The sequence below is a fragment of the Bombina bombina genome, chromosome 6, assembly GCF_027579735.1.
Source record: "Bombina bombina isolate aBomBom1 chromosome 6, aBomBom1.pri, whole genome shotgun sequence".
NCBI classification, from domain to species: Eukaryota; Metazoa; Chordata; class Amphibia; order Anura; family Bombinatoridae; genus Bombina; species Bombina bombina.
The window spans coordinates 253,214,408-253,237,161 of record NC_069504.1 but is presented as its reverse complement, the minus strand read 5'-3'; the positions used below and the strand labels follow the sequence as shown (position 1 = coordinate 253,237,161).

The 22,754-nt window shown below is 40.8% G+C and overlaps 1 protein-coding gene across 3 annotated transcripts in view; it reads right to left on the bottom strand.

The window, feature by feature from the left end:
• ZFC3H1 (zinc finger C3H1-type containing) overlaps window positions 1-22,754 on the bottom strand; it is a 635,174-nt gene that overhangs the window by 324,384 nt on the left and 288,036 nt on the right. For all 3 annotated transcript variants that reach the window (XM_053716781.1, XM_053716782.1, XM_053716783.1), the window contains 2 exons: window positions 7,972-8,103; window positions 7,760-7,881 (listed from right to left, as the gene is read on the bottom strand). In XM_053716781.1, coding sequence (XP_053572756.1) covers window positions 7,760-7,881; window positions 7,972-8,103 — 254 coding nt within the window. The remainder of the gene's footprint in view (window positions 1-7,759; window positions 7,882-7,971; window positions 8,104-22,754) is intronic.

Genomic DNA, 22,754 nt, shown 5'->3' with positions numbered 1-22,754 from the left:
TATGGGGGGAGGGACGAAAGGAATACCGGGCCTTTCCCATTCTTTATTAACAATGTCCGCCACCCGCTTGGGTATAGGAAAAGCTTCTGGGAGCCCCGGCACCTCTAGGAACTTGTCCATTTTACATAGTTTCTCTGGGATGACCAAATTTTCACAATCATCCAGAGTGGATAATACCTCCTTAAGCAAAATGCAGAGATGTTCCAATTTAAATTTAAAAGTAATCACATCAGATTCAGCCTGCTGAGAAATGTTCCCTAAATCAGTAATTTCTCCCTCAGACAAAACCTCCCTGGCCCCCTCAGATTGGGTTAGGGGCCCTTCAGAGATATTAATATCAGCGTCGTCATGCTCTTCAGTAACTAAAACAGAGCATCCACGCTTACGCTGACAAGGGTTCATTTTGGCTAAAATGTTTTTGACAGAATTATCCATTACAGCCGTTAATTGTTGCATAGTAAGGAGTATTGGCGCGCTAGATGTACTAGGGGCCTCCTGAGTGGGCAAGACTCGTGTAGACGAAGGAGGGAATGATGCAGTACCATGCTTACTCCCCTCACTTGAGGAATCATCTTGGGCATCATTGTCATTATCACATAAATCACATTTATTTAAATGAATAGGAATTCTGGCTTCCCCACATTCAGAACACAGTCTATCTGGTAGTTCAGACATGTTAAACAGGCATAAACTTGATAAGAAAGTACAAAAAACGTTTTGAAATAAAACCGTTACTGTCACTTTAAATTTTAAACTGAACACACTTTATTACTGCAATTGCGAAAAAACATGAAGGAATTGTTCAAAATTCACCAAACTTTCACCACAGTGTCTTAAAGCCTTGAAAATATTGCACACCAATTTTGGAAGCTTTAACCCTTAAAATAACGGAACCGGAGCCGTTTTAAGCTTTAACCCCTTTACAGTCCCTGGTATCTGCTTTGCTGAGACCCAACCAAACCCAAAGGGGAATACGATACCAAATGACGCCTTCAGAAGTCTTTTATAAGTATCAGAGCTCCTCTCACATGCGACTGCATGCCATGCCTCTCAAAAACAAGTGCGCAACACCGGCGCGAAAATGAGACTCTGCCTATGCTTTGGGAAAGCCCCTAAAGAATAAGGTGTCTAAAACAGTGCCTGCCGATATTATTATATCAAAATACCCAGAATAAATGATTCCTCAAGGCTAAATAAGTGTTAATATCAATCGATTTAGCCCAAAAAAAGGTCTACAGTCTAAATAAGCCCTTGTGAAGCCCTTATTTACAATCGTAATAAACATGGCTTACCGGATCCCATAGGGAAAATGACAGCTTCCAGCATTACATCGTCTTGTTAGAATGTGTCATACCTCAAGCAGCAAAGGACTGCAAACTGTTCCCCCAACTGAAGTTAATTGCTCTCAACAGTCCTGTGTGGAACAGCCATGGATTTTAGTTACGGTTGCTAAAATCATTTTCCTCATACAAACAGAATTCTTCATCTCTTTTCTGTTTCTGAGTAAATAGTACGTACCAGCACTATTTGAAAATAACAAACTCTTGATTGAATAATGAAAAACTACAGTTAAACACTAAAAAACTCTAAGCCATCTCCGTGGAGATGTTGCCTGTACAACGGCAAAGAGAATGACTGGGGTAGGCGGAGCCTAGGAGGGATCATGTGACCAGCTTTGCTGGGCTCTTTGCCATTTCCTGTTGGGGAAGAGAATATCCCACAAGTAAGGATGACGCCGTGGACCGGACACACCTATGTTGGAGAAATGTCTACCAGTCTTTAAAGCCCTTGTGAAGCCCTTTATTCTTATACTAAACTAAGAAAATGGCTTACCGGTTCCCATAGGGAAAATGACAGCTTCCAGCATTACCAAGTCTTGTTAGAAATGTGTCATACCTCAAGCAGCAAAAGTCTGCCCACTGTTTCCCCCAACTGAAGTTAATTCATCTCAACAGTCCTGTGTGGAAACAGCCATCGATTTTAGTAACGGTTGCTAAAATCATTTTCCTCTTACAAACAGAAATCTTCATCTCTTTTCTGTTTCAGAGTAAATAGTACATACCCGCACTATTTTAAAATAAACTCTTGATTGAAGAATAAAACTACATTTAAACACCAAAAAACTCTTAGCCATCTCCGTGGAGATGTTGCTTGTGCAACGGCAAAGAGAATGACTGGGGTAGGCGGAGCCTAGGAGGGATCATGTGAACAGCTTTGCTGGGCTCTTTGCCATTTCCTGTTGGGGAAGAGAATATCCCACAAGTAAGGATGACGCCGTGGACCGGACACACCTATGTTGGAGAAATATGCACAGTTATATGAAAATTTGTGTATACTGTCCCTTTAACCACTTTGTGTTATAAACGTATGACTAACACACAGGGATGCGCAATTCCTATCGCCCGGCATGTGTTGCATGGGCAAGCACACCGCAGCAGGTAAAAGTTTTGTTTTGTATTTTTTTTTTTCATTGTGGCCAGCAGGAGGTAACGCTCGATCTCTTATACACTGTAAAACGGCCACGCCGCCTTATAAAAAAAACAGCGTGGCCGTGAGTGAGCAGGGGACATACTTGTCTAATGTGTAGCAGCTCCCTGTGCGCAACCAGTTCTCCTTGTCACTTGTCAGGTGTAATCTAGCAAGATCCCAGAGGCAGTGTTTGTGTGTGACGGGTCCGACCCCTCCCTATACTCCAGAGCTTTGCTTGTTAGAGGGAGCCGGTGATTTCATGCCGAGCCGGCCAGCACCCGAGGAGCAGCTTTCTGTGATACTTCCTCCAAGCCTGACCGATGGCATCTGAAAGTGACAGAGGAGGAGTTCTTAGATGCGCCCGAGGATGCCAACCATTCCTAAATTCCTATCTTTTAAAGCGTTTTTTTCTGACGCTGCCAGGCAGCCGGAAAGCAATGAAGACTTGGCACTTTGTGGCATGCTTTAATATAGCACTTCTCACATTTTGGGTGCCTGGCAGCGTTGCAGTTAGAAAGACCGCTTAAAAAGATAGTAATTCAGGACAGGTTGACATTCTGGGGAAAATCGAAGAACTCCTCCTCTGTCACTGTCAGACGCCGTCTCACGGGGCGCTGATACACACTGAGTGTAAATCATATTTAATTCTTTATGGGTATTGAGGATGATTCACTTAATAAGTAGAAATATAACTGATAAAACCGTATGATCCAGTACTCGCAAGTCTAAATTATATTTTGCAGTACGGGAAAGGGGCAAATGGTTTAAAATTGTAACTGAAGACTAAATATTAAAATATATTAAATTAATCATATAAAAATATATTTGTGACTGAGCTGGACTTAGTGTTTTCATGAGTGTCTGCTTATTAGCAAAGTCAGGGGTTTTGTTTTTTATTGCTTATATTTGATATTTGGTTACTGTAATTCGATCATTTTATATCTGTTATACCTATTTTGACATTCATTCCTCTTCTGAATGACAGTTACATTTTTCACTGAACCCAGCGGGTTAATTAAGAATTGGATATAAGTATATTAATTTGATAATCAAGCTCTCTAAGGTGTGCAGTCCTTGCTCACTAAGACGTTTAAGTCTAAAGTAACTAAATGAAGGTTACTTTTTTATTATTATTTTTATATATTTCACATTTGATTTATAAAAATAAAATACACGTACTTCATAGCCAGAGGACTATGGGGTGATTTCCTCATTGCATTCCAGGTACATAATCTTCTCCATATGTGCTTCTAATCATTGCTCCTATGTGTCTGGTATTCAGAAGGGTAATTCACTGCTCAATATATGTTCTTTACAGTGAGAATGTAGGTATGTTTACAAGCCCATTGTATATATCTGCATTATACTGCTTTCATTTACACTACATATTTTTATATTTGTCCTGGTAAATTGCGTTTTAGTAGGTGATACAGTTTTAGTTTGTCCAGAAAGTTACATGATGTACAAAGGTTTCCCCTGTAAGATGCTTTTTAGGAAGAATTAACCAGCATGAATATGTTGACAGTTGAACAGATAATACAGATAAAACCTTATTTAAATACAGTTTTGATTAAAATATTTTGCAAATCAGGAATGTCATGAGGGACAAGTAGATTGTCATGAGGGACAAGTAGATTGGGCTCCTGCTTTAGTCCTTTGGACAAGTAGTTTATTTTTAAATTTCCACACCGCTGACACAAGTCCAGTATTTTATATGTTCATGTTATAACTTTGATATACAGAAGTGCAGGATCTCTTTCACACCATTATGATGTTGATGCTGCACAATGGGCATTATCGGTCTTAAAGGGACATTAAACCCAAAAATTTTCTTTCATGAGTCAGACAGAGAATAAAATTTTAAACAACATCCCAATTTACTTCTATTATCTAATTTGCTTCATTCTTTAAATATCTTTTGTTAAAGAAATAGCAATGCACATTGGTGAGCCAATCACATGAGGCAAATACGTGCAGCCACCAATCAGAAGCTACTGAGCATATCTAGATATGCTTTTCAGGAAAGAATATCAAGAGAATGAAGCAAATTAGATTATATAAGTAAATTAGAAAGTTGTTAAAAATGTTATTCTCTATCTGAATTATGAAAGAAAAAATTTGGATTTAATGTCCCTTTAATTTTTTTTTTTTAAAACGATAGTAAAAAAGTAATATGGAACTACATAGAAAGCTCACTTTTCAACTTAATCGAATATGTCACAAAAACAGACTCTCCAGCTATTTTTCTTTCAACTGACGCCGAAAACGCTTTTGACAGACTGGACTGGACTTACCTTGACGAGACACTTAGACGGTTTGGCTTCCCTACCCCCTTCATAAGGAAAATCTTAGCTTTATATTCCAACCCAACGGCTCAGGTTAGGGTAAATGGGTCCCTCTCAGATACCTTTGAAATTAGAAATGTGTCGCGACAGGGCTGCCCCCTCTCCCCACTACTGTTCATACTATCCCTTGAACCACTCGCCATTAAAATCAGGGCTAACCCTCGCATACATGGAATAAAAGTTGGCACAAGAATACACAAACTAGCAATATTTGCGGACGACCTGTTGTTAACCCTACTAAACCCCATAAACTCTATAACACATACCATGCGAGAACTATTCCAATTCGGTGAGGTCTCCAATTTTTCAGTTAATATGTCTAAATCAGAATTCCTACCAATAAATATTACAACACAATCCCTGGAAGCAATTAAAGCCAAATGTCCAATGAAAGCCCAAACACAATATTTGAGATATTTAGGTATCTATCTAACCCCTAACTTAAATAGTACACGTAAACTTAACTATGGGGAATTGATTAACGAATTTCACTCGTTGACCTCCTCCTGGCTGCTAAAGAACATCTCCTGGCTGGGGCGTATCCAGGCTGCCAAAATGGTCCTCTTACCCAAAGCTCTTTATTTGTTACAAACCGTACCTATCTCAAACATTTCAAAAGAAAGACATTTTACAAAAGATCATGAACGATTACATTTGGCACCGTAGGCCTCCACGAATTAATAAAGGCACAATGTATGCAATCCCAGCCAGGGGTGGTCTTGGAGTGCCACATATTGGCTCTTACAAGTTGGCAATTTCCCTGCAGAGGATAGTAGAGTGGTACAACTTCCAGGGTGACAATTTCAAAGGCTGGATCCAGATAGAAAGCTATATGGCAGGTGTAGAGAACATAGGGAGTTACTGCTGGGATATTCCAGTTTTTAAACAAGAGGCCCTTTCGGCACTTTCAATATCAAACGAAACTTGGAGGGACTGGCTACATATTCTAAAATCATACAAAAAAATAACTACTAGATACTCCCCACTCACAAAACTTCTACTTAACCAGGAATTCCCCCCGGGCCTCACACTTACACAATCCCTAAACCCAGCGTATACTTCCCAGATTCCAATCTTTATCCTTCTAGAAAGGGGTAAGTTAAAAACCAAACAGCAAATAGAAAATCTTGAACTCCCATTTTTCTCCTCCTGGTTTAGATACCACCAAGTTAGACATTTTATCTACTCACACAGGTGTAAATCAGACCTTCTTAGACCCCTCACTCAGTTTGAACAAGCATGCGTGCACAACAGGAAATCCCAAAAGTCAATCTCTACCTTATATAAAATGGTCTTAGAAAATAAATTTCCTAATCTTCCAACATACACGAAGAGCTGGGAAAGGGAATTGAACATAAACATAACATCAGAGGAATGGTATAAATGGTTTAGAAATTTAACGAAACGTGGTATTTGACCCCTGCTAAACTCAAATTTATATATACAAGATGCTCAAACTTGTGCTGGAGATGTGGAAACCACATAGGAAACATGAAACACATATGGTGGGACTGCACCCCGATCAATGTGTTTTGGGGGAAAATATATACAGAAATAAATTCAGTCCTGCACACTCAATTGATACATAGCCCAGAAGTGACCCTGCTACTAAAACCGCCCCAAATTTCTTGCAAAATAAGGAGGCAACTATTTCATATAATGGTAAATGTGGCTAAACAAATGATACCCAGATATTGGAAGACAACCAAAGCCCCATGCACTAATGATTGGAGGAGACTGGTAGATCAGAATATCATACTTGAAAGATTTTATTACCTTCAAGCTGGAAATCTGGATCTATATGAGGATATGTTATTTTTATGGGAGTCATACAAACACAGTAACAAAGAATAGGCAACAAAACCCTTAGTGTCTCCTAATATTAAATGATCAATATTAGTATATTACATACAATCTGGTAATGGCAACATAGATTATTCCCCCTGAAGTCTCAAGAAATGAAGGTTCATGTTAATACTAAGTACACATGTTTTGTCTTGATTTGTTTTATTTTTCTTTTTTTGTTTTCCTGTTGTTGTTACACTACTGAATACCATGCTTATTTCATTTTTAGGTTAGTTCTTACACATATACTGCAGATAGATCCATTTGCTAGACCAATTTCAGTATGTATTTGTATATTCTTGATAAAGTGGTCCAGGCTGTAAGGCTATAGTTGTGGCTTATAAATAGAAACCTAGACAATTACTACTATGTAATTTTCTGTCACCGACAGAGGACATTTATCCAAAAGACTTTCACTTCTGCATTCTAAGCTTACCCTCGGTGCAGGAATATGCAAGAAATAAGTACTAGCCACTGGACAATATGGTGCATTTATACTTCTCAAGACCTGTTGTTTAGCAATGTGCTTTTAGGGATTCTGTACTGTTTGTTTCATTCTTTTGCCTGAATACATGTGTATGTGTAACAAATGTTTTGTAATAAATAAAAATATATACAAAAAAGAAAGCTCACTTTTCATCATGCCCTCTCTTCCTTACAAGCCTTCCTAACAGACGTTATATCCTGGAGTCTATAATTTAGGGATCATTATAGTGCTACATATAATACTGAACCTAATGTGTGTTCTTCCTGCATAATTTTATAATCTAGAATTTATGACTTGTGTTAGAATATTGGGGTCCAAGAGTGGCTCTCCTACTATATATGCCTCATAGTAATTATTTTTGGATGTGTCATATGCCCAAAAGTGGCCTTCTCTGCGAGGCCAATAAACTGGAGAGGGAGAGGTCAGAGGGGCTAAAGCTCTGTGAGGGCTATTGACCTCCTCCTGATAGGCTGGAAAATATCCCACGTTATGAAGCTATGGACTCTCATCAACTAAGAATGAAAAAGGATTTTAACCATGTTGAAATGATTTCTTTACATAATGATACTTTGTTTATTAAATTGTACACTTTTAAAAATTTAAAACATTTCACCTGCTGCGGCACTTATTTCCTCATCTGTGCTTTTTTCAGAACAGCCAATCAGGTCCAAATTATATGACAGGATATCTTGAAACAGCTGATTCCTGCTCAGAGTGCAATCCCGCATATGCTGCCTAGATATCAGATTAAATGGATGTTTAAAAAAACTGTTTATTAGAAAGTAATACTTCTGCTAATTAGTAATAGAGGAACCTAAAACCTACCATGGGCAGTCATCGTCATTACATGTGCCAGTCAGATCAAAACGACAAAAAAATGTTTTTGGCTCAATCATATTACTGTAAGACACTGAACTGAGTAGCAGCTTTTCTTTTGTTCGAAAATAGGGACTAAATCTGCAAGAGTAAGGAAAACGTTTACTGCTATAATAATTTCAACATTGATCTATCTATATTCAACACTAACATAACAGATTACCTAAAGTACTGGTATAAGAATATTAATTTAAACTATGTTAATAAATATACTTTATAATTAACTTTCTAAATAAAATCCTATGAAAGTAGCTCACAGTTGTATAAGTAGCTAAATCTTACCTCTAGCAAATTTTAATTCACCTTAAAAACTCAAAATATTTCAGCCATTCTCAGTATTAAAAATAAAACATAATTTATGCTTACCTGATAAATGTATTTCTCTTGTGATGTATTGAGTCCACGGATTCATCCTTACTTGTGGGATATTCTCCTCCCCTACAGGAAGTGGCAGAGAGAGCACGCACAGCAGAGCTGTCTATATAGCTCCCCCCTTAGCTCCACCCCCCAGTCATTCGACCGAAGGCTAGGAAGAAAAAGGAGAAACCATAGGGGTGCAGTGGTGACAAAGTTTAAAAATAAAAATATATATGCCTGTCTTAAACAGGGTGGGCCGTGGACTCGATACATCACAAGAGAAATAAATTTATCAGGCAAGAATAAATTATGTTTTCTCTTGTAAAATGTATCAAATCCACGGATTCATCCTTACTTGTGGGATACCAATACCAAAGCTTTAGGACACGGATGAAGGGAGGGACAAGACAGGGACCTTAAACGGAAGGCACCACTGCTGGTAGAACCTTTCTCCCAAAAATAGCCTCCGAAGAAGCAAAAGTATCAAATTTGTAAAATTTGGAAAAAGTATGAAGCGAAGACCAAGTCGCCGCCTTACAAATCTGTTCAACAGAAGCCTCGTTTTTAAAAGCCATGTGGAAGCCACAGCTCTAGTAGAATGAGCAGTAATTCTTTCAGGAGGCTGCTGTCCAGCAGTCTCATAGGCCAAACGGATGATGCTTTTCAGCCAAAAGGAAAGAGGTAGCCGTAGCCGCCTGACCTCTCCGCTTACCAGAATAAACAACAAACAATGAAGATGTTTGACGGAAATCTTTAGTTGCTTGTATGCAGAACTTTAAAGCACGAACCACATCAAGATTGTGCAACAGACGTTCCTTCTTTGAAGAAGGATTAGGACACAGTGAAGGAACAACAATCTCTTGATTGATATTCCTGTTAGAACCAACCTTAGGGAGGAACCCAGGTTTGGTACGCAAAACCACCTTATCAGCATGGAAAATAAGATAAGGGGAATCACACTGTAAAGCATATAGCTCAGAAACTCTTCGAGCCGAAGAGATAGCTACTAAAAACAAAACTTTCCAAGATAGAAGCTTAATATCCAGGGAATGCATAGGTTCAAACGGAACCCCTTGAAGAACTTTAAGAACTAAATTTAGCCTCCATGGCGGAGCAACAGGTTTAAATACAGGCTTCTGACAAAGCCTGACTAAATGCTTGAACATCTGGGACATCTGCCAGACGTTTGTGTAGAAGAATAGACAAAGCAGATATTTGTCCTTATAAGGAACTAGCTGATAATCCCTTCTCCAAACCTTCTTGGAGAAAAGACAATATTCTAGGAATCCTAAACTTACTCCACGAGTAACCTTAGGATTCACACCAATAAAGATATTTGCGCCAAATCTTATGATAGATCTTCCTGGTGACAGGCTTTCTAGCCTGAATCAGGGTATCAATGACCGACTCAGAGAAACAACGCTTTGATAGAATCAGGCGTTCAATCTCCAAGCAGTCAGGCGCAGAGAAATTAGATTTGGATGCGTGAACAGACCTTGGATTAGAAGGTCCCGCCTCATTGGCAGAGATCATGGTAGAACCAAGGACATGTCCACTAGGTCTACATACCAAGTCCTGCGTGGCCACGCAGGTGCTATAAGAATCACTGAAGCTTTCTCCTGCTTTATTCTGGCAACCAGACATAGGAGAGGAAATACATAGGCCAGATTGAAGGACCAAGGCACTGCAAGAGCATCCATCAGTACCGCCTTGGGATCCCGGGACCTGGACCCGTAACGAGGAAGTTTGGCATTCTGACGGGACGCCATCAGATCCATTTCTGGTGTGCCCCATAGCCCATCGGATTATTTTGGTTACCTCCATCATCGCTAGAGAACTTCTTGTTCCTCCTTGACGATTGATATAAGCTACAGTCGTGATGTTGTCCGACTGAAACCTGATGAATTTGGCCGCAGCAAGCTGAGGTCATGCCTGAAGCGCATTGAATATCGCTCTCAGTTCTAGAATATTTATCGAGAGAAGAGATTCCTCCCGAGACCAAAAGCCCTGTGCTTTCAGGGAGTTCCAGACTGCACTCCAGCCTAGAAGGCTGGCATCTGTCGTGACAATGAGCCACTCTGGCCTGCGGAAACACATTCCCTGAGACAGGTGGTCCTGAGACAACCACCAGAGAAGAGAATCTCTGGTCTCCTAGTCCAGTTGATGAGACAAATCTGCATAATCCCCATTCCACTGTTTGAGCATGCACAGTTGCAGTGGTCTGAAGTATAGGCGGGCAAAAGGAACTATGTCCATTGCCGCTACCATGAGTCCGAAGATTTGATTTTCTGACCTCCGTCAGAAATATTTACATTTCTACCCTAGGAAGGAAACTCTTATAAGAGGGAAGAGAGAACTCTTTTATGTTCACCATCCACCCGTGAGATTTCAGAAAAGCCAACACGATGTCCGTATGAGACTTGGAAAACTGGAAAGTTGACGCCTGAATTAACATAAGGCGCCACTGCTATGCCCTGTGGTTGTATAACCGCCAGAAGGGACCCTAGCACCCTTGTGAAAATTCTGTGAATAGGGATGTGTAGATACGCATCCTTTAAGTCCACGGCGGTCATATATTGACCCTCCTGGATCAGAGGTAGAATAGACAGAATAGTCTCCATCTTGAATGATGGGACTTTGAGGAACTTGTTTAGAATTTTGAGATCCAAGATTGATCTGAAAGTTCCCTCTTTTGTGGAAACCACAAACAGGTTTGAGTAAAATCCTAGCCCCTGTTCCTCTTTTGGGACTGGGCGGATTACCCCCATGGTATTTAGGTCTTCTAGACAGCGTAAGAACACCTCTCTCTTTGTCTGGTTTACAGACAATCAAGAAATGTGAAAAGTCCCCCTTGGAAGAGAGCCTTTGAACTCCAGAAAATATCCCTGGGACACAATTTCTAAAGCCCAGGGATCGTGAACATCTCTTGCCCAAGCCTGAGCGAAGAGAGAGAGTCTGCCCCCTACTAGATTCGGTCCTGGATCGGGGGCTACCCCTTCATGCTGTCTTAGAGGCAGCTGCAGGCTTCTTGGCCTGTTTACCCTTGTTCCAAGCCTGGTTAGGTCTCCAGACTGACTTGGACTGGGCAAAATTCCCCTCTTGCTTTGCAACAGAGGAAGCTGAAGCGGGACCACTCTTGAAATTCCTAAAGGAACTAAAATTATTTTGTTTGGTCCTCATCTTATTTGATCTATCCTGAGGGAGGGCATGACCTTTCCCTCCAGTGATGTCTGAAATAATCTCTTTCAGTTCAGGCCCAAATAGGGTCTTTCCCTTGAAAGGGATGTTCAAAAGCTTAGTTTTAGATGACACATCAGCAGACCAGGATTTAAGCCATAACACCCTGCGTGCTAAAATGGCAAAACCTGAATTCTTTGCCGCTAATTTAGCCAGTTGAAAAGCGGCATCTGTAATAAAAGAATTAGCCAATTTAAGGGCCTTAATTATGTCCAAAATTTATTCTAATGGAGTCTCCATCTGAAGAGCCTCTTCTAGAGCCTCAAACCAGAAAGCAGCTGCAGTAGTTGCAGGAATAATGCACACAATAGGTTGAAGAAGAAAACCTTGATGAACAAAAATTTTCTTCAGGAGACCCTCTAATTTTTTATCCATAGGGTCTTTGAAAGCACAACTGACTTCAATAGGTATAGTTGTATGCTTAGACAGAGTAGAAATAGCTCCCTCCACCTTAGGAACTGTCTGCCACGAGTCCCGCATGGTGTCAGATATGGGAAACATTTTCTTAAAAACAGGAGGGGAATAAACGGAATACCTGGTCTATCCCACTCCGTAGCAATAATATTCACAATCCTCTTAGGGACTGGAAAAAAACATCAGTGTAAACAGGAACCTCTAAGTATTTATCCATCTTACACAATTTCTCTGGGACCACTATAAGGTCACAATTATCTAGAGCCGCTAATACCTCCCAGAGCAATAAGCGTAGGTGTTCAAGCTTAAATTTAAAGGCCGTCATATGAGAATCTGTCTGAGGAAGCGTCTTTCCTGAATCAGAAATTTCTCCCTCAGATAACAAATCCCTCACCCCTACCTCAGAGCATTGTGAGGGCATATCATATACGGCTACAAAAGCGCCAGACTGCTCAGCATTTTTCCTTAACCCAGAGCTGTCCCGCTTTCCTTGTAAACCCGGCAGTTAGGATAAAACCTCTGTGAGGGTTGTATTCATAACTGTGGCCATGTCTTGTAAAATAATGAATGGCTTCACTTGTGCGGGTGTTACTGGTTGTGACACTTGGAGAGAGCTAGATGGCGAACCCTCATTTACTTCTGACTGAGAATCATCTATTGCTCTATTTTTAAGTGCTAATATATGTTCTTTATAGTTTATAGACATATCAGTACAATTGGGACACATTCTAAGAGGGGGTACCACAATGGCTTCCAAACATATTGAACAAGGATTTTCCTTGGTGTCAGACATGTTAAACAGGCTAGTAATGTAACAATCAAGCTTGGAAAACACTGTAATCAAAGTAAATAACACTTAGAAATAAAACGGTACTGTGCCTTTAAGAGAAAAAAAGCTGCACAAATTCTGCAAAACAGTGTAAAAAAGCAGTAAACATAACGAAATTTTTACAGTAGTATCATATAGCCTTAGTAACTTTGCACAGCTATGCAAATAAACAATTAACCCCTTAATGGCAAAACCGGTTTGAAAAAACATCAAAACCGGTAAAAAAAGACTTTCAGCACCTTGCCACAGCTCTGCTGTGGCGCCTACCTGCCCTTCAAAACAATTTGTGGGGAAAAAAACTTATTTAACAGCCCTCAAACACAGCAGGAACCTCTGGAGAAACAGAAGTCTCAGAAGAAACTGCGCAACTGAGGCGCGAAAATAGGCCCCTCCCACCTCACTCGAGTTTTGAGGCCTAACAAAAAACCACTAGAGTGTCTCTAAATTGACCATGTGGGTAAAAAAAAAAACTAAAACAAGCCATAATGACCCCTTTAGTCCTTTCAAAAAAACGTTACAATTGCATCATTTACTGAATAAACAAAAACGTTTTTACCAAACAGTGTCACCAGTAACTAATGAGCCCTTCATGCAAGCTGAAATTCCTATCCAAGTGTCTGAATACAGCTTACCCTTCCCTCATGGGGATATTGCCTGCCTTTCTAGAAATAACATAGTCTGTCTAGAAAAAAATAGACTGAACATACCTTAATGCAGTTTAGCCTGCAAACTGTTCCCCCAACTGAAGTTTTCCTGTACTCTTCAGCCCTTGTAAGAACATCAGTGGATCTTAGTTACAAAGTGCTAAGATCATCATCCTTGTTGCAGAAATCTTCATCCCTTTTCTGCCAGAGAGTAAATAGCACACACCGGTACCATTTAAAAACAGAATTTATGTTTACCTGATAAATTTCTTTCTCCTACGGTGTGTCCGGTCCACAGCTTCATCCTTACTTGTGGGATATTCTCATTCCCTACAAGAAATGGCAAAGAGAGCACAACAGCAGAGCTGTCCATATAGCTCCCCCTCTAGCTCCGCCCCCCAGTCATTCGACCGACGGTCAGGAGAAAAGGGAGAACCATAGGGTGCAGTGGTGACTGTAGTGTACAAAAATAAAATTTTTAAACCCGACTAAAAGCCAGGGCGGGCCGTGGACTGGACACACCGTAGGAGAATGAAATTTATCAGGTAAACATAAATTCTGTTTTCTCCTACATTGGTGTGTCCGGTCCACGGCTTCATCCTTACTTGTGGGAACCAATACCAAAGCTTTAGAACACGGATTAAGGGAGGGAGCAAGTCAGGGAACCTAAACGGAAGGAACCACTGCTTGTAAAACCTTTCTCCCAAAAATAGCCTCCGAAGAAGCATAAGTATCGAATTTGTAAAATTTGGCAAAAGTATGCAGAGAAGACCACGTCGCTGCCTTACAGATCTGTTCAACAGAAGCCTTATTCTTGAAGGCCCATGTGGAGGCCACAGCTCTAGTAGAATGAGCAGTAATTCGTTGAGGAGGCTGCCGTCCGGCAGTCTCATAAGCCAATCGGATGATGCTTTTTAACCAGAAGGAAAGAGAGGTAGCAGTAGCTTTCTGACCTCTCCTCTTACCAGAATAGACGACAAACAATGAAGATGTCTGTCTGAAATCTTTTGTTGCTTCTAAATAGAATTTTAAAGCACGAACCACATCTAGATTGTGTAACAAGCGTTCCTTTTTAGAAACTGGATTAGGACACAGAGAAGGAACAACTATCTCCTGGTTAATATTCCTATTGGAAACCACTTTAGGAAGAAAACCAGATTTGGTACGAAAAACAACCTTATCTGTATGGAACACCAGATAGGGTGAATTACACTGCAAAGCAGACAATTCAGAAACTCTTCTAGCAGAAGAAATAGCAACCAAAAACAAAACTTTCCAAGATAGTAACTTAATATCTATGGAATGTAAAGGTTCAAACGGAACCCCTTGAAGAACTGAAAGAACTAGATTTAGACTCCATGGAGGAGTCACAGGTCTGTAGACAGGCTTGATTCTGACCAACGCCTGTACGAACGCCTGAACATCTGCCAGACGTTTGTGTAACAAGACAGACAAAGCAGATATCTGTCCCTTTAAAGAACTAGCTGACAGACCTTTCTCCAAACCTTCTTGGAGAAAGGAAAGAATCCTTGGAATTCTAATTTTACTCCATGAGTAACCCTTGGATTCGCACCAATAGAGATATTTCTGCCATATCTTATGGTAAATTCTCCTGGTTACAGGCTTTCTAGCCTGAACCAGAGTATCTATAACTGATTCCGAAAACCCACGCTTAGATAGAATCAAGCGTTCAATCTCCAAGCAGTCAGCTGCAGAGAAACTAGGTTTGGATGCTCGAATGGGCCTTGCACTAGAAGGTCCTGTCTCAATGGTAGCTTCAATGGTGGAGCCGATGACATATTCACCAGGTCTGCATACCAAGTCCTGCGTGGCCACGCAGGAGCTATTAGAATCACGAAGCCTTCTCCTGTTTGATCCTGGCTACTAGCCTGGGGAGTAGAGGAAACTGTGGAAAGACATACGCTAGATTGAATGACCAAGGCGCCACTAATGCATCCACCAATGTCGCCTTGGGATCCCTGGACCTGGACCCGTAGCGTGGAACCTTGGAGTTCTGACGAGACGCCATCAGATCCAGATCTGGAATGCCCCATAGTTGAGTTAACTGGGCAAAGACCTCCGGGTGAAATTCCCACTCCCCCGGATGTAAAGTCTGACGACTCAAATAATCCGCCTCCCAGTTGTCTACTCCTGGGATGTGAATTGCAGATAGATGGCAGGAGTGATCCTCCGCCCATTTGATGATCTTGGATACTTCTCTCATCGCCAGGGAACTCTTCGTTCCTCCCTGATGACTGATGTACGCTACAGTCGTAATGTTGTCCGACTGAAATCTTATGAATTTGGCCTTCGCTAGTTGAGGCCAAGCCAGAAGCGTATTGAATATCGCTCTTAGTTCCAAAATGTTTATCGGGAGAAGAGATTCTTCCCGAGACCATAGACCCTGAGCTTTCAGGGAGTCCAACACCGCGCCCCAGCCTAGGAGACTGGCGTCGGTCGTGACAATGATCCACTCTGGTGTGCGGAAACTCATTCCCTGCGACAGGTGATCCTGAGCCAACCACCAGAGAAGCGAGTCTCTGGTTTCCTGGTCCATCTATCTGGGGAGACAAGTCTGCATAATCCCCATTCCATTGCTTGAGCATGCACAATTGCAGTGGTCTTAGATGAATTCTGGCAAATGGGACAATGTCCATTGCCACCACCATTAGACCTATAACCTCCATGCACTGAGCCACGGCTGAGCAATGGCATGAAGAACTCGACAGGCTTTTGAGAGTTTTGACTTCCTGACCTCAGTCAGAAAGATTTTCATTTCTGCCGAATCTATTATTGTTCCCATGAAGGGAACCCTTGTGACCGGGGACAGAGAACTTTTTTCTACGTTCACCTTCCACCCGTGAGACCTTAGAAAAGCTAGAACAATGTCCGTATGAGCCTTGGCTCTGGGAAGAGACGACGCCTGTATTAAGATATCGTCTAGGTAAGGTGCTACTGCAATGCCCCGCGGTCTTAGTACCGCTAGAAGTGACCCTAGCACCTTTGTGAAAATTCTTGGAGCGGTGGCCAACCCGATGGGAAGGGCCACAAACTGGTAATTATTGTCCAGAAAGGCGAATTTAGGAACTGATGGTGACTTTTGTGGATTGGAATATGCAGGTATGCATCCTTTAGGTCCACAGTAGTCATATATTGACCCTCCTGGATCATAGGTAGAATTGTTCGAATTGTTTCCATCTTGAATGATGGAACTCAGAAATTTGTTTAGGATTTTTAAATCCAGAATTGGCCTGAACATTCCCTCCTTTTTGGGAACTACAAACAGGTTTGAGTAAAAACCCAGTCCTTGTTCTGCTTTTGGAACTGGGTGAATCACTCCCATTTTGAAAAGGTCTTCTACGCAATGTAAGAATGCCTGTCTCTTTGTCTGGTCTGAAGACAAGCGAGAAAGATGAAACCTTCCCTTTGGTGGAAGGTCCTTGAATTCTAGGAGATACCCCTGAGAGACAATCTCTAAAGCCCAGGGGTCTAGAACATCTCGTGTCCAAGCCTGAACAAAGAGAGAGAGTCTGCCCCCCACCAGATCCGGTCCCGGATCGGGGGCTATCCTTTCATGCTGACTTGGTTGGAGCAGCAGGCTTCTTGGCCTGTTTTCCCTTGTTCCAGCCTTGCAATGGTTTCCATGCTGGTTTGGGCTGGGATGCGTTACCCTCTTGTCTAGAGGCTGTAGAGTTAGAAGCCGGTCCGTTCCTGAAATTGCAAAAGGAACAAAAATTAGACTTATTTTTTGCTTTGAAAGGTCTATCCTGTGGAAGGGCATGGCCCTTTCCCCCAGTGATGTCTGAAATAATCTCTTTCAATTCTGGCCCGAATAGGGTCTTACCCTTGAAAGGAATATTAAGTAATTTTGTTTTGGACGATACGTCCACCGACCAAGATTTTAGCCAAAGCGCCCTGCGCGCCACTATTGCAAAACCTGAATTTTTCGCCGCTAATTTTGCTAATTGAAAAGCGGCATCTAAAATAAAGGAATTAGCCAACTTCAGTGAGTGAATTCTGTCCATGACCTCCTTATAAGGAGTCTCTTTCTGGAGCGAATTTTCTAGTTCATCGAACCAAAAAGACGCCGCCGTGGTGACAGGAATAATGCACGAAATAGGTTGCAGAAGGTAACCTTGCTGAACAAAAATTTTCTTAAGTAACCCTTCTAGTTTTTTATCCATAGGATCTTGGAAAGCGCAACTGTCCTCTATTGGTATAGTTGTGCACTTAGCTAATGTTGAAACTGCCCCCTCTACCTTAGGGACCGTCTGCCATGCGTCCCTTCTGGGATCAATAATGGGGAACATTTTCTTAAATATAGGAGGGGGAACAAATGGTACACCTGGCTTCTCCCACTCCTTAGTCACTATATCCGCCACCCTCTTGGGTATCGGAAACGCATCAGAGTGCACTTGAACTTCTAAAAATTTGTCCATTTTGCACAATTTTTCTGGAATCACCAAAGGATCACAATCATCGAGAGTAGCTAGCACCTCCTTAAGTAAGGCGCGGAGGTGGTCTAGTTTAAATTTAAATGCAATGGTATCAGTCTCTGCCTGCTGAGAAACTTTTCCTGTGTCAGAAATTTCTCCCTCAGACAGGCCCTCCCTCACCGCCAACTCAGATTGATGTGAGGGTACCACAGATGAATTATCCCCTGCGTCTGCTTGCTCATCCTCTGTATTTAAAACTGAGCAATCACGCTTTCTAGGATAAACTGGCAGCCTGGATAAAAATGCTTCTAAAGAATTATTCATTACTGCCGCTAATTGCTGCATAGTAACAACCATAAGAGAAAAAAAACTATCACATAAACTGCAAAACAGTGTTAAAAAGTAGTAAACTTCGAAATTTTTACAGTGTGTATAAGGGACTAAAGCAGCATTGCACCCACTTGCAAATGGATGATTACCCCTTTAGGCCCCAAACCGGATTTGAAAAACGTTAAAAAAACGTTAATAAACAGTTAAACACCTTGCCACAGCTCTGCTGTGGCTCCTACCTGCCCTCAAATACGATTTAGGGAAAAAATAAGCCCTCTATAGTGGTCCTAATATGCCAGAGGACTCCTTTAGGGAAGCTGGATGTCTCAGTCTGAATATGAACTGCGCATCTAGAGCGCGAAAATAGGCCCCTCCCACCATGCACTCGATGTCAGAGGGCCTTAAGAAAATACTCATAGGAGTATCTGACTAGCCATGTGGAAACTAGGCCCCAAAAAACGATTTATCACCCTCAGAAAAAAACGTTCTATATAACACGTAAACGTTTTGTCACTAAGAAATATGAGTATTAACATGAATATTACCCTTTTTTTTGTAAGCATGATCCCAGTCGTTAAATCACTGCATCAGTCTTACCTCAATTATACAAGGCTCTGTCAGCATTTTCTAGATCTTATCTCTCTAGAAAGAAATATACTGAACATACCTCAAAGCAGGTAATCTGCAGACCGTTCCCCCAACTGAAGTCTTTCCCATACTCTTTAGTTATGCGTGAGAACAGCAATGGACCTTAGTTACAAACCGCTAAGATCATCAACCTCCAGGCAGATTCTTCTTCTAATTTCTGCCTGGGAGTAAAACAGTACGACGCCGGTACCGTTTAAAAATAACAAACTCTTGATTGAAGGTAAAATCTACACTAAGTCACCACATATCTCTTATATTTCTTATCTTGTCGAGAGTTGCAGGAGAATGACTGGGGGTGGCAGTTAGGGGAGGAGCTATATAGAAAGCTCTGCTGTGGGTGTCCTCTTGCAACTTCCTGTTGGGAAGGAGAATATCCCACAAGTAAATGGATGAACCCGTGGACTGGATACACCTTACAAGAGAAATGCCTATAAATACACCCCTCACCACACCCACAATTCAGTTTAACGAATAGCCAAGAAGTGGGGTGATAAAGATAGGAGTAAAAAGCATGAACAAAGAAATTTGGAAATAATTGTGCTATATACAAAACATCATAACCACCACAAAAAGGGTGGGCCTCATTGACTCTTGCCAATATGAAAGAAATTAATTTATCAGGTAAGTTCTTACATAAATTATGTTTTCTTTCATGTAATTGGCAAGAGTTCATGAGCTAGTGACGTATGGGATATCAAATACCCAAGATGTGGAACTCCACGCAAGAGTCACTAGAGAGGGAGGGATAAAAATTAACAGCCATATGCTGAAAAATTAATCCACAACCCAAAATATAAGTTATTCTCATGAAGAAAAGAAAAACTTAAAACTTCAGCAGAAGAATCAAACTGAAACAGCTGCCTGAAGAACTTTTCTACCAAAAACTGCTTCTGAAGAAGCAAATACATCAAAACGGTAGAATTTAGAAAATGTATGCAAAGAGGACCAAGTTGCCGCTTTGCAAATCTGATCAGCTGAAGCTTCATTCTTAAAAGCCCACGAAGTGGAGACTGAACTAGTAGAATGAGCTGTTATTCTCTGAGGCGGAGCCTGACCCGACTCTAAATAAGCTTGACGAATCAAAAGCTTTAACCAAGAAGCCAAGGAAATAGCAGAAGCCTTCTGACCTTTCCTAGAACCAGAGAATATAACAAATAGACAAAGTCTTTCTGAAATCTTTAGTAGCTTCAACATATTTCAAAGCTCTCACCACATCCAAAGAATGTAAGGATTTTTCCAAAGAATTCTTAGGATTAGGAAACAAGGAAGGGACAACAATCTACTAATGTTGTTAGAATTCACAACCTTAGGTAAGAACTGAAATGAAGTCCGCAAAACCGCCTTATCCTGATGAAAAATCAGAAAAGGAGATTCACAAGAAAGAGCAGAAAGCTAAGAAACTCTTCTAGCAGAAGAGATGGCCTAAAGGAACAACACTTTCCAAGAAAGTAGTTTAATGTCCAAAGAGTGCATAGGCTCAAATGGAGGAGCCTGTAACGCCCTTAAAACCAAATTAAGACTCAAAGGAGGAGAAATTGATTTAATGACAGGCTTAATGCGAACTAAAGCCTGTACAAAACAGTGAATATCAGGAAGAGTAGCAATCTTTCTGTGAAATAAAACAGAAAGAGCAGAGATTTGTCCCTTCAAAGTACTTGCATACAAACCTTTATCCAAACCATCCTGAAGAAACTGTAAAATTCTAGGAATTGTAAAAGAATGCCAAGAGAATTTATGAGAAGAACACCATGAAATGTAAGTCTTCCAAACTCAATAATAAATCTTCCTAGAGACAGATTTATGAGCTTGTAACATAGTATTAATCACTGAGTCAGAGAAACCTCTATGACTTAGCACTAAGCGTTCAATCTCCATACCTTCAAATTTAATGATTTCAGATCCTGATGGAAAAAACGGACCTTGAGACAGTAGGTCCGGCCTTAACGGAAGTGGCCAAGGTTGCCAACTGGACATCCGCATACCAAAACCTGTGGGTCCATGCTGGAGCCACCAGCAACACAAATGATTGTTCCATGATGATTTTGGAGATCACTCTTGGAAGAAGAACTAGAGGCGGGAAGATATAAGCAGGTTGATAACACCAAGGAAGTGTCAGCCAAAAACCTCCTAAAGAAACAAATGGAGGTGTTCAAGCTAAAAAACTGGGGAAAAAAACAACCTCAGGATCAAATAGATATTATATTATCCGATTCTGAGAAATCTCTCCCACATAATCCCAAAGTATCTTCCTTTCAGGTAACAATGAAGAGGCATTCGATGATAGTAAATACTGAATCAATAACCCCCATAATTAATCAGTCATTACAAATAAGTATGTATGTAATGTGTACTTGTAAAGCGCTGCTAATCACCCAAAAGGGTCTCAAGACGTTGCTCATTTTATCAACCTCATCACTGGTGATTGAAAATAAATCTTCAAGTTATGTTTTCTACCTTGTGGGAAAACCTATAATGTATGAAATGCAAAGTAACTCCAAGTGGAGTATTAGAGGATGTGCAGAGCACTGCATGTGGACCATAAGATTTTGTGGGACACTATAGGAGAAATTGTGGCATAAATTGACCGTAGTTAAAAGACTCCCAAACAGCAAAAAGCCTTATAAAGGAGAAGGCTCAAAAAAAGAGAGACATTTTTTATTAAAATTTGACACATAAAAAACGTTACTGTCTCTTTAATTCAAAAAGTAACTAATTTTTGTGTGCTCTTGTTTCCTCCTAAAACACAAAGGATGGATTAAACAAATAGCTGAAATTATTTTAATAAAGATTAACAGCCAAAAATCAATACTGTCACTTTAAATTTTAAAACAAACTTTTTTATCTTTGTGCAGAAAAAAATACATTAGCACACAAATATTGAGCACTGACTTGACCTCAGTGAAATCTTGCTGAGGTGCCCTAATGCTCGTTCACCCTTAGAACTTCATGTCCCAAAACAGATCCAGAGCGCAGTTGTAGAGCTATCCGGACTCACAAAGGTGAAGAGTACTGCGTTTGCAAATAAAAACTGCTCTATCCGATAAAGTGAGTGCAGCCCCAAACATAGCTCCGCCCCTCGTGGGCATGATAACACATCTCAGCATAGTAACACCTAGAGATTGCAATTGCGCCGCTGAGAAAAACTGTGCCAAACATAACCCCGTCCTTTGTGGGCGTAATAATACACGCTCTCCCGGTCGCCATATTTATCTTAGAGACAGACTACCGGGAGCTAACCGACCCCTTCTTTGTGAACCTGGGTAATTATAATACCCGAATGAAAGGTATAAGGGAGCATTACATATTAAAATTATACATCATGCAGATTAGCCCTCTCTGTCTAATGGGCATATTTCTTGAGCCCTATTGAATCCAGTTCAGTGCAAATGACCCCAGAAAGCCACACTCCTGAGCCCCAGTGCCTGCCATTACCATGCTGTCACAGAATCCTTATATATATATATATATATATATATATATATATATATATATATATATATATATATATATATATATATATATATATATATATAAAAATAAATGAATGAGATATCTGTCCCAGTAAAGTGCTATACTTCCTCTGTCCTGAATCCTCTGTTGCTTCAGACCCAGAATAAAAAAGTCAGCACTTACCTTTGTATTCTACCCGACAGCAGGGCAGCTCAGCAGGTTTAGGAGGGCCTCTCCCTCCCATAGCCCTGTGGAGAAAGATAAAGCCAGAGTAATCTTGCTTAGGCCATCAGGATAAGGGCAGCATAAATGTATGGGAGGCGCAGTGAGAATTATGTCCCACAAGTTCCCATTGCTCTAAAGCCACCAAATGATCTACTGAAGAGA